Below are 12,186 nucleotides of genomic sequence, written 5' to 3'. Positions count from 1 at the left end.
AAGGTCTCAATACTTAATGAAATGTTTAATCGATATGAACTAGTCACCCCGTGCTCGCATGACTGATGTGAGTTATATCAGGCTATACATGTTGATGATCAAAGCCCCGCATCACGATCGCTGCAAGCCACACCAACAAAGGGATCCGCCACCGATCACCAAGGGAACAATGGTAGCTTCGAGCACAGACAAAAGCAAGCAGTGCCTGCCTGGACCGCTTGGCGCGGTAATGTGGCTTCTGATCAACAGGTAGTTCAAAGCACCTCGCCCCATCAGCTTCTCCCACATCACGCAGTCGTACGTTCAAGACATAGAGCCATGATATACGCACTTATCAGTGCTGTGTTGGCTGTAGCAGCCGCGCAGCAAAACATCAAGGACCCGGTGGACGACTTCTGTCGACGACACAGACAGCAAACATGTGTAATCGACTCAAAATTGTACATCGATGGAGGCATGGTTTACTATGGCGGCAGCAAGAGTAACGACAGTGTACCGGAACAAAGTATGGTTATTACGCTCGCTCTGATCAAATTTTGCTGACCAGCATAGACACTTGGCTCCTGTGGGAGGACACTGCGGATGTCAAGAATGACCTAGCGTTCCCGTACCAGCATGCGAACCTGACGAAGGTATGCTCACTATGAAGAAGTTTCCAATCATTCCTCAATAGAACAAATCTAACAGGCTCAAGGAAGCAACTGTCCCCTCGGTGAGCGGCGGCGTCCTCTGGCCGGACACGGCGAACAAACTCTTCTACCTCTTCGGAGGCGAATATCCGAGTACCGATGACCTTCGAACACGAGATACGCAAGGGTTTACACTGTGGTTCTACGACACCATCTATAATACTTGGAATCGTTCTGCATCCGATGCATCGCAGGCCAGCATCAATTGGCCGGCTTTCGGCGCCGGTACGGTGACGGACGAGGGTGTTGCATACTACTATGGAGGGTACCTGACGGAGAAGTCGGACTCCAGCTGGCGCGGCGGTGACTTCATGCTGAATAATTTGATATCGTATGATATGAACACTCGTCGGTGGAACAACAATACTTGGGATCAGACACGTCGGGCTGAAGGATCACTTCATTATATCCCTGCTTCCGAAGGAGGGATGCTAGATTACTTCGGTGGCGTGGAGACAAATAGCACTGGTGGTGAAATTACCTATGTAAGTTCCCTTGTATGGTTTCATTGTTGTCAAGGGATGCTAAGAAACTGCTAGGCAAACATGCGTGTGAGTACTAATCAACATTCGTCTAGGCATTGTTCAAGACACTGACTAGATCAGAACGTCCATCTTTTTGACCTCGCCAATAGCAGGTGGTACACTCAAACGGCCACTGGAGACGTACCTAAAGCAAGACGCGGTTTCTGTGCCGGCGTCGTCTGGGCGGAGGATCAATCCTCCTATAACATGTAAGTGATTCAATAGCAACTCGGATGGAAGCGCCGACACTGACACGTCAAAGCTACCTCTTCGGTGGGCTTGGATCGGACGGGGCCGGCCTCGGTGATCTATACGTATTGTCAATACCCTCATTCCAATGGACCCTGGTTAGTCATAGTAGATCAAGACACGAGGCCAGGCTGATGTATCTAGATATGGCCAACGCCACAATGGGCCACTTTCCCTGGAGGCAGAGGCCGGTCGTCGTGTGACGTCTTCAACGGCAATCAGATGATGATCATCGGCGGCGATTTCACCAACAGCTCGATTTCGGACTGTGACGTTCCAAAGATCGGCGGACAGCATGCTTTGTTACTGGGACAGGAGAACGTGGAACTCGATACATGGTGGCACGCGCCCTTGGACAATATTACAGGGTATCGTGTGCCTGACCAGCTCGTGGAGAAGATTGGTGGCGAGTAAGTGCTTCACTGGTATTGCACGCATGGTAATCATTCTAACCATTGTAGCACTGATGGACATGCTACTGCAACAGCGCCAGTGATGGGCTGGGATGCAGAGGCGAAAGATCTGTCAGTGTACCTCGCGACGAGCTTTATTGGCAAAGAACGGACAGCGACGAGAGCCATACCTACAAGCTCAACGACCAGTCAGCCAACGTCTGAGCCCAAGGCCAAAAGAACAAATCCCGGCGCAATAGCAGGTGGAACTATCGGCGGCATAGTTGCGCTCGGTTGTATAATTGTCGTCGTATTGCTTTGTCTTCGCCGCAGGAAGCGTGCACAAAAAGAAGCAGACAACGCCGTTCCAGCTTCAACACCCAGTATCAACAGTCCCTCGACGGCGCAAAACACTACAGGCGTCTCACCGTTATCACGTAACGTCACCCTGGACACTACCATCTCTCAACCATCGCCATATTCGCGGCCAAGCTCGCCTCCTCCATCAACTCCATGGCACGGCATCTCAAGCTCTTTCTACAGAGATACATACTCTCCACCACCGTATGCCCAACAGGGTGGCTATGCGCATCCACAGGCATACTACCCATCTCCTCCTGACCAACCTCAGCCGTTCAAAGAGCATGCGACATACACGATGCCTGTTGAATTACCGAGTGCGGGGGCACAAGTGAATGCAGAACTACCAGGATCTACAAATCCAGTAGTTTCGGAGCAGCCACAGAAAAGGAGTCCGGAAGCTCCTCGCGATGCCGGGTTCTTTTGACCTGGGGAAGCGTTCGACTTGTGAAGTCCGTCGTCTGGACGATTTGTAGACTGGAGGGGCACTCTTTAAGTTAGAGAAGGAGGCTGGATATTGTTTCTTTTGTGTGGTATAAACGAATCTGAGCCAATCTCGATAGAATGGCCACCGAAACATAATGTTGCTCGAAGATGGGCGGACTTTTGAAACCCTGAAATAAACGAAGCCGTTCTGTGCGTGGTACATGTAGCTTTGATATACTAGGCTCCATCGTATTGTAGCTGTATTCCTAGACACCAAATTAATTCAAGATAGACTTGTCAAAACGATTGCACGCTATTGTTCCATCCTACATCCCCACCTACCCTCTACGTTCACACCTCACCACCGAAACCCATAAAGGTTCGTCTACTCCTCCTTTCCACCAGCCCTGATACTGACTCCGATCTTCTGCTTCCCCACATTCAGCCCCTCGATCTCCACTATCGTCGCCCAGTCCGACCCTATGCCATTGCTGGATGGAAAGTCGACTTCCAACTCCAAGACTTCCTCCGGCCACAGAGTGACGTAATTATCGCTCCACTTGACTGGTGTGACTTCTATGAGTCCTTCTTGATATGAATACGGGTCATGCTTTGTTTGCACTAAATTCAGCCGAACAAACACGGCCGGTATATTGGCTCTATTCTGTAGCGTGATCCTGGCACTGATTTCGTTGGGGTTGACCTTCGTTACGAAGGCCTTGGCCGACAAATCAGCCTGAGGTAGCTTTCCGAGGGCGCGGAAATCAGCGTATCTAGTCACGGGGGTATGGTACCAAGTCGAGTTGTCGAAGTCGAGGGTGTCGGGTTCGGGTGTGAGGTGGTATATATTTCTTGAGAGGACCTTCTCCTCTCTCTTGAGTACTAGTTTCAATAAGGCTACATCCCTGATCTTATCGATATTCTCAACCTCGAACAGCTGAGTGCTGTTGTTTGGTGAGAGTTGAGTGGTCGTCGTAGTATTGCTGATCGTTGTACCATTGAGATCGAGCAATTCAACATCGACGGTACAAGGACCAAGGGACGACAGGGAGCGGTTGATCAGGTAGACAGAACGCGCGAGGTAGTCGTAGGCTATATGCTGCTGGCGACTACCAACTTTGGTGCCGAAATACGAGCCACCGGGATGCAGGTAGTAATCGAAGAGATTCCAGTGTAATGAGGGCCACGCGTTGTTCAACATCCAGTATATCAGCCCTGTAGCAGGCTGTTCGGCAGTCCACTTCGCAGCATACGCTTCAAACTCCGCGCGCGTGGCTTCGTAGTCCATCAACTGCGCTTTCAGCAGGTAATTCTCAAGTGATGTTGGAGCACCATAGCGCGCCCATAGCGCGTCGTTGTAGATCTCGCGGGTGTAGAAGGAGGATACGTTAGTGCTCATGTGATAAAGCCCCTTATTAGGATTCTTCCAGAGATCTGCACAGTCGTAGGGATCGAGGAAGCGTGTCAACGAGTTGAGTTCAGGTGTGCCTACGCCAGCGCCCAGTTCGGAGCCGAAGCCAAAAGCGGCACCGAGTTGATCTGTGTACCAGTAATTGGGCGGTACCCAGTCATACGGGCCATCCATCTTCATGCCACCGTTTCCTAAGATAGACGGGTACCCTCGCTGGCTTGCCGAGGCTATAACGGGAACGTCCCAGTCGAATGCTCGGAGAGCATCGACATATATACGCACTGCACGATCATCAGGCCAGAAATCGGAACCAACCAGGAAAGCTAGGAGTGACGGATGGTGCTGCATCAGCTCTGCTTCGTGGCGCATGGAATTATTCGCGATGGCGTAGTCGGCGTCTTCCCACTTTTCGCCAGACCCCTCATCGTTGTACGACCAGCCTTCCCACTTGTCACAGCATTCCCAGCCAGCCATGATCATGATGCCCATCTCATCTGCGAGTTCGTATAGGCGTGGATGTTCTTGTTTGCCTTCAAGACGTACAGTGTTGAGACCCATGTCGAGTACGTACTGGAACTGTGCGCGCAGTTTGCGCTCATCGAAACGAAGGAAGATATCTGAGGTGTAGCCAGCGCCGATGACCTGAAAAGGCTTTCCATTAACGAAGAACGTGGTGTCATTGTATTTGTTCAAAGTAGACGTAATAGTGCGAATGCCGAAGCGTACTTTAGGCGTGGAATCTGAAAGCTGGGATCCTATCGACAGGTAGCAAGAAATTTTGTACAGAGGCTGTTGGCCCCACTGTGCTGGCCACCAAGTGAGAGGGTTGGCAACCTTGAACTTGAATGAAATTTGTTGCGCCGACTTCGCGGCTAAAGTGACACTGGTGTTGAGGCTCCCGACAGTCAACTCTTTATCTTGAGGGTCGAAAACCTTGCAATGAACGTGCGCCGAAGTGCCCTCGTTGGCCCAGTTGCTCACATCCGCCTTCATCTGAATATTTCCGTCAAGCTGTGTGGTCAGTCTCGGAGTCCCAGAGAAGGAAAGCTTTCCAGTCTTCTTGACCTCAACATCGCGCCATACACCGGTACCATTATCGGGCGGTTAAGGATTCCAGTCAACGAAGCCCAGCGCAAAATCGCGGTTGTAATCCGTAGGATAGATCCGTATTAGTAGCACGTTGTTCCCTGGCTTCACTTTGGTCGCAATGTCATACGTCAAGCCTGTGTATGCACCAGCTTGCACGGTTTTGTTTGCAATGAGCGCACCATTGAGGTAGATGTCTGCCCGCGACGAGATGCCGTGCGTCTTGAGCTGAAAGTAATTGCCGACGCTCGTATTTCCGGAGAGGAAGTCGATCTCGGCGCGGTAGAACCATGGTACTTGAAATTGCGTATGGTCTACATTTTCCAATTGTGTTGAATAGAAGAGATTGTTTTCGTGGTAGACACTGTTCTCGAGTAATGATGCCATCAACGTGCCTCTGGATCCAATGGAGTACCAGTCGGATACATCAAGATCCGGTGCAGAGAGCTTAGTCACATCATTGCCGACTTCGGAAGATGATTGGACTTTCCACGATGGTATGACGGCGGTGTGTCCAGGCGCATCTTTGAATAGGGACCCATTAGCGACTGATGTTAGTAGCGATGCAAGCGAAAACAAGCTCGATAGAAAGAAACACCGCATCGTAGCAATACTCAATGTCGGGTTGTTTTTGGAATTCGCATTTTTGTTTTGCGAAGGTTCCAGGGAGGCACGGAGGGTTATGGACAGTGGTAGCGCCAACCTAGCTTCTGCATTAGGAAGCTGTGTTTCGTCGATCTTTCCTTCCCTGCAACCCAAGCCTGCCTGATGCAGTGTAACCTCGACCTCAACGCGTGACGGAAGTTCGACCTTCGTGTTATACCGGTCGAGTGTCCAGCATGCACAAGATATAAGTATTGAGCACTTTAGCTGCATGGACGCCAATGCGGGGTGCATCCTTCTAGCACTTGAACATACACTCAACGCACGCTCAAAGCTTCCAACCCCTCTTCCTAGCAAGCGCTGTTTCCTGCCTCACAGCTAGATCGGCAATAATTTCTTCACTACCACCGCCAACAACCATCATCCTCAGATCCCGACTGATCTGTTCCACCACTGCTCCTGGACCACCTTTCTGATATCCCGCACCCCCGAAAATCTGCTGCGCCTCGCGATTTGCCATCTCTAGAATACGCCCGCCGTGCACCTTGGACAGTGCAATCTGTCCCGCGATCTCCGGATCCTGCCATCCGAGCGGCGATTGTTGAATCTGATATGCAATTTGTTCAAGCCAAGCCCAATGTGATTCCACATACCGTCCGAGCGTGGCCAGCTTGTGAGAGATGATTTGATTGGAAATGAGGGGTTTCCCGAAGGTATGTCGCTTGACTGCGTATTCAAAGGAATGGGAGAGGCAGGTGCGTGCTTTGCGATTGCAACCAACTGACATGATGAATCGCTCCTTGTTGAAGTTCTTCATGATGATGCGGAAGCCTTCATTTTCCTTGCCAATCAAATTCTCTACAGGAACGTATACGTTGTCTAGCTCAACGAAGCTGGCACCGCCAGCCTTCTGGCCACTGTTCGGTATGCGACGATGAGAGAAACCTTGCGAGGAGGCGGGAATGACAAGAACGGAGATGCCTTTCGCGCCATCGCCCCCGGTACGCACGGCCGTGGTCATATGTGTCGCCCATGGCATACCGGTAATCCACTTCTTGTAGCCATTTACAACGTAATGGCTGCCGTCCTTGCTCTTCACGGCCGTGGTTTGGATGTTGGCGACATCCGACTGCTTGCTATTAGCGAGTTGAAACTATGCAAATTAAGCACTCACACCACCACTTGGCTCTGTGATGCCCAGACAGAAAGATGTTTCCCAACTAAATAGGCCTGGAAGCCACTTCTTCTTTTGCTCCTCTGTCCCGTAGTGCACGATTGGTGGCACCCCGATGATAGATCCACCTGCCATTGCCGTACCCACGCCTCCCTCAATGCGACTTCCTTCATCGGTCATGACCATGAGGTGAAACACGTCTAGGTCTTTTACTGGTATGCCCGCTGGCCCTGGAATATCCGCTGGTCTATACGGCTCTGGGACGTCTGCAAACGGGTGACCGGTACGCGCATGCTCTAGCCTTACTTGGTCCGGAACGTCGCCCTGTTCCTCCCAATCTAGCATATAGGGTTTGACATTGCTGTCGTAATAAGCGCGCAACGTGTCGCGCAAGATTCTGTGCGAGTCGTTGTAGTAGGGCGACGGAAGAGTGAGCCACGACGGCTCACTCCAGGGCGGTCCATCGTTGACCGTCGTTGTTTTCTTGTCGGACGGCATGGCAGAACAGTACTCAACCTCTTCGCTTATATTTGCCAGGTGGCTCAGTGATGTTGAGTAACATTGTGGGAAGTACGTGCATGTAGATGAGAAAGAAACGAGCTGGGGTACATGCCTCGGTTCACAGAAGCCGCAGCAGCGAGTCAGCGTTCCCCAATAGGAAATTCGCTTGCTGTTTGCCAGGGACTCCTCTCCTCTACGAAACATGCAACAAAAGCATCACCAACACACAATGCCACGCCCTGTGATGTCGTAGCCAAGATGCTTGTCCCCAAGATGCAACCTACACGTGGATAGACCTGGGAAGATCTAAATCGTCGCAGATAAGTGAGGATAAGTACTCGACTTGGGCATGCACTGTCTCCTTGTCCCTACCCCGCATATCAGCGCTCTGGCCCTGCTACTTACTATGTACTAGCGCCACATCGTTCACTATGCTCAGGGTGGCTCAATCCAGCATCAGCCTCTAATCTCTCATCGTCACTTCTGGCTCCGCAAACGGTGGGCATCCCTGTGCAACATTTGACACCACAGCTTAGAGCAAGGCCACGAAGAAGAGGGGTTCAATTGTCCTTCACTGGTTGCGCGCAATACAAAACCCGCAACGTATACCATTCCCTCGTCATAATGTAGTGTTCGCCGCCATGATTTATGGTCTATACCCTGGTCGGGTGGAGAAATGGAGAGATCGATTGGGATTTTAGATGCCGAAGTGAGAGGAAAACCACGACGAATTGATGGAAACGAGGAGAAACGTGATTGCGATGCTGGTAGGGACGCAAGTGGACTAGAATGCTTGAAGAAAGGTGGATATCACATCTACTATACATGACCGGCGCTAGATCGCCATACGTGAAGCTGTCCAAATCAGTCTCAATCGTCATCGCTGTCATAACCCGCCAACAGCTCATTCGAAACAGGTGCTGGTGGCTTGGCCGACAGCGTTGGCGCGGGTACGGGAGCCTTGTTGATACCCAACACCGCACCAGAGTCCTTCTTTTTGATACCCAAGGCAGCACCGAAGTCCTTCTTCTCCTTTGGCTTCTTCGTGAAAGCCACCACGGGAACTTCCGCAGGCGCGTCATCCATTTCCTCCTCTGCTATTTCCTCCTCGCCAATATCTGGCATACTCCGCCCCTCAAACGCCTTCCTCGCTGCCTCTGCATCTTCCTCCTCCTGTCGCCTCCGCGCCTCATCAACATCAACAACTGTAACTTCCGCCTTCTTTCCCTCCTTTTCCGCTCGTTCAATCCTCGCATTTCTCGACCGAATCTCGTCCAACGCATCGGCAATAGCCATTTCCTGCTTCGCATCTAGCACCTTGGTCTCCAACTCTTTCATCGCGTCCCTCTCCGCTTCCTCCCTCTCTAAGCGATCTAGCCTCTCTTCCTCCGTCTCCTCTGCCAACTTCGCTTCTCTCCACGGCTCGAAATTCCTCTTTGCGCCTCTCTCACACTCATAGTCCATGTTCTTGGGATCCGTCTTGAAGGTGATCTCAGCCGAGCATCTCGTGCAGCGGATGTAGAACCGGAAGATGGCGATTTGGTAGTACTTCTCATCAGTGGTTTCTTTGCGTGCGTTGAATTTGCGCCCTTTGTAGATGAATTCGCCGCACGAGGTGCATTTCATGGAGAAGGGGGCCATGAGGCGGACGGTTTGGACTTTGGGGCCGGCTTGCTTTGGGCCACGGGTGCGGGTTATTTTGGAGGGGTCGAAGTCGGGGGGGTAGTATTTGCTGAGGACTTTACGTTCTGACATGGTGGCGGTTGTGGAAGAGTGTGTTGTGTAGTGGTGTCAGGTCTCCTGTGCAGGCGAGGGGGGTCAAATGTAAAGAGTGCAGGATGCTGATCGTAGCTGTTGAAGACTGATCAATTTGCGTGTGGCGGTTCAAAACCCTGCAATGGGAGGCACCCAGGTTGCGAGCTCGATATCACGTGATCTTCTTCGTGAACCAGAGTTCAGTGTCTTAGAGTGCTGAAATACGTCCAATTTGAGTTGCGGAAGCTGCAGCGGCGATGCAGTCGAGTCGGATCGATCAACGGCCCGTTGTCTCAATCCGTGAAATGTTCCGGCCAACTTGTAAAGGTTTAGAAGAGGACTGGATGCGACCAAAAGTCGAAGGCGGTCGCGATTTCCTTAGCGTCAATGCTTGGCACTGGGCACGTCACGTGCCAGCCCCGCCTCGTGCCCACGCGAACGGCAGGCGCGCTCGAGCTCACCGCGTCCGGCGCAGTACAAACATTGCATCATCCGCTTCCTTATGCCTCCCGCAATTTCTTACTGATGTTTTGGACATACTCTCCATCCAATGGATAAATTCTTGCGTGAATGGCGGCAGGAAGCCGTCAACAATCATCAGTACGAGACAGCCATTTTCGTCGGCGACAAGGTGCTCGCCCTCACAGGTATGCGGTCAAGGATGCAAATGTACACTTCTCGCTAACAACGCTATGTAGGAGCTGACGAAGACTCATTTTATCTGGCGCAGGTCCACTTCAGTACCGGCAACTATAGTCGTGCGCAGTCGTTTCTCGCTCGTGGTAACCTGCTCGACCGCAACGCGCAATGCCGGTATATGGCAGCCCACTGCGCGATAAAGCTAGGCAAGACAGAGGAGGCATTGGCGATACTGGGCGACAAAAATCCCACCCATCTTATAACGGCACCAGGTAGCGCACGCCAAAAGCTACGACACGTAGATGTAAACACTCGGGCGGGCGCACGGCACAATAAACATGGCTCGCGTTCAGAACGCGTCCCAACGAGCGAGGAGCGCGACAAGGAAGACGTTAATAACATCAAGTCAGAGGCGGGCATGTGCTATCTGCGGGGTCTCTGCTATGCCAAACAGAATGCCTTCGACCGGGCCAAAGAGTGTTACAAGACGGCCTGCCAGATTGACGTACAGTGCTTCGAAGCTTTCGACGCCCTTATGACCAACTCGCTCATGTCTCCCACCGAAGAGTGGAAGTTCCTCGATTCACTAAATTTCGATACCATCAGCGTCCCCAACAACCCTTCGCTTTCGCAAGAGGCCGCAGAGTTCACCAAGACCTTGTACACAACGCGCTTATCCAAGTATTCGCGACCGAATGAGTTCGAAGAGGCTGTGGAACAGCTGACGACACACTACAATCTCGCTAACAACCCCGACATCATCCTTGCCAAAGCCGAACAGCGCTACACGAATTGCCGCTTCCGCGAAGCTCTCGAGTTGACCTCATCTGTCCTCAGGGAAGATAAGTATAATTTCGCAATACTGCCTGTGCATCTCGCTTCGTTGTACGAGCTTCAGCAGCGTAATGTTCTGTTTTTGCTTGCGCACGAGCTTACAGACACACATCCTTCGGAGCCATGCACCTGGCATGCTGTGGGCATATACTATCTGGCAACACACCGCATCGCCGAAGCACGTAGATACTTCTCCAAGGCTTCAGTCATGGATCCGCATTTTGGACCTGCTTGGATAGGCTTCGCGCACACGTTCGCTGAAGAAGGCGAACACGATCAAGCCATTTCGGCATATTCCACCGCCGCGCGGCTGTTCCAGGGCACTCACCTTCCGCAGCTCTTCCTCGGTATGCAGAACCTGCAGCTTAATAACATGACACTTGCACACGAATATCTCGATACTGCATACCAGCTCTGCACCACCGACCCGCTCTTGCTCAACGAAATGGGCGTCGTATTCTACCACGAAGACCATCTCCCCAATGCCATCTCCATGTTCCGCCGCGCCCTTGCAATCAGCGAACAGAACAACGCCGATGTCTCGTCGCTCATCCCTATCCGCACGAACCTCGGGCACGCCCTCCGCCGCGACGCTCAGTTAGAGGAAGCCCTACAAACCTTTGAAGACGTTCTGCGCCATGGTGTCAAAGATGCTTCTGTGTTCTCTGCGAAAGGACTTGTGCTGCTTGAGCTCGGGAGAACTTGGGACGCTGTCACAGCGTTCCATGAGGCGCTCGCAGTGGCACCACAGGATCCTATGGCCACAGATTTGCTCAATCGTGCACTCGAAGCCAACGAAGACGACGCGAGTTTTGCGGGCGTGGATAAGACTATTGGTAATGAGCAAAGCATGGGTGGGGAAGGCAGCGACGAAGAGATTGAGGAGGTGGAACGCTTGCTCGGCGGTAGGCTTAGGGGAGATTCAGCAGAACAAAGTGGCAGGCAGGAGCCGGAGGAGAAGAAATGTCCCTATGGATGACCTGAGTGCACTGGAGGAAACAAGCATGGCTGTCGACTCTGATGGATAGTGCCCTTAAAGGTCCAGCGGCGCCTGCTTAAATGCAGTGTCATTGTAATGTTTTGTCTATTAGCGAGCGGGTTGCATAGGTGGAGTTTGGATACTGGTTGCTGGCCTTTTCGGGAAAAAGAGCATGATTAGGAGTTTTCAGCGCCCTTTTGACTAGCCATTGACAACGTGTAACGCGTTATCGCTGGTCGACGGGCTTTTGCGTGAGTGTCCTAGCTGTACCCACTCCGACCCATTTTAACATTGTATTGACTAGATAAGAGTTCCGTCCTGTGTGCACGAAAATCAACTCTCAATCATGAGGCCCAATCACCCATACCAGTCTTATCTCCTTCTGATAACAAAAACAGCTACCAGCACGCGATAATCACCACATGGGACACCGAGGATTCTTCGGTTCTTCTCTGCCGTATTGGGATAAACATGGCGAACCTCCTGTTAACGGCCCGCTTATGTGCCACGCGGGGACCCCACATTCACTCTCCGATACGCCAGAACACTGATTGGTCGCTGTTG

General features: G+C 51.9%; 5 protein-coding genes across 5 annotated transcripts; 2 read left to right on the top strand and 3 right to left on the bottom strand.

Annotated features, from left to right (window-relative positions):
- Positions 1 to 318: 318 nt before the first annotated feature.
- N0V89_010580 (uncharacterized protein) lies at positions 319 to 1,876 on the top strand (the record flags this gene model as incomplete). Its single annotated transcript, XM_056219322.1, has 7 exons — positions 319 to 505; positions 553 to 632; positions 695 to 1,174; positions 1,229 to 1,240; positions 1,295 to 1,422; positions 1,476 to 1,560; positions 1,607 to 1,876. 7 exons carry the CDS (start codon positions 319 to 321, stop codon positions 1,874 to 1,876), a joined length of 1,242 nt encoding a protein of 413 aa, XP_056066449.1.
- Positions 1,877 to 3,025: 1,149 nt separating this feature from the next.
- On the bottom strand, positions 3,026 to 5,044 carry N0V89_010579 (uncharacterized protein; the record flags this gene model as incomplete). The annotated part of the gene is made up of 1 exon (XM_056219321.1): positions 3,026 to 5,044. One exon carries the CDS (start codon positions 5,042 to 5,044, stop codon positions 3,026 to 3,028), a length of 2,019 nt encoding a protein of 672 aa, XP_056066448.1.
- A 111-nt stretch (positions 5,045 to 5,155) lies between these two features.
- On the bottom strand, positions 5,156 to 7,412 carry N0V89_010578 (uncharacterized protein; the record flags this gene model as incomplete). The annotated part of the gene is made up of 3 exons (XM_056219320.1): positions 5,156 to 5,685; positions 6,083 to 6,869; positions 6,915 to 7,412. The coding sequence occupies 3 exons, from the start codon at positions 7,410 to 7,412 to the stop codon at positions 5,156 to 5,158; spliced, it is 1,815 nt and encodes a 604-aa protein (XP_056066447.1).
- Positions 7,413 to 8,285: 873 nt separating this feature from the next.
- cwf16 (Pre-mRNA-splicing factor cwf16) lies at positions 8,286 to 9,170 on the bottom strand (the record flags this gene model as incomplete). Its single annotated transcript, XM_056219319.1, has 1 exon — positions 8,286 to 9,170. One exon carries the CDS (start codon positions 9,168 to 9,170, stop codon positions 8,286 to 8,288), a length of 885 nt encoding a protein of 294 aa, XP_056066446.1.
- A 550-nt stretch (positions 9,171 to 9,720) lies between these two features.
- Positions 9,721 to 11,622, top strand: cut9 (anaphase-promoting complex subunit Cut9; the record flags this gene model as incomplete). Its single annotated transcript, XM_056219318.1, has 2 exons — positions 9,721 to 9,817; positions 9,869 to 11,622. The coding sequence occupies 2 exons, from the start codon at positions 9,721 to 9,723 to the stop codon at positions 11,620 to 11,622; spliced, it is 1,851 nt and encodes a 616-aa protein (XP_056066445.1).
- Positions 11,623 to 12,186: the final 564 nt, after the last annotated feature.

The sequence above is a fragment of the Didymosphaeria variabile genome (assembly GCF_027946475.1).
Source record: "Didymosphaeria variabile strain IMI 356815 chromosome Unknown scaffold_8, whole genome shotgun sequence".
Taxonomy (NCBI): domain Eukaryota; kingdom Fungi; phylum Ascomycota; class Dothideomycetes; order Pleosporales; family Didymosphaeriaceae; genus Didymosphaeria; species Didymosphaeria variabile.
Note: the sequence above shows the minus strand (reverse complement) of the source record. Positions and strands in the feature narration are given on the sequence as shown.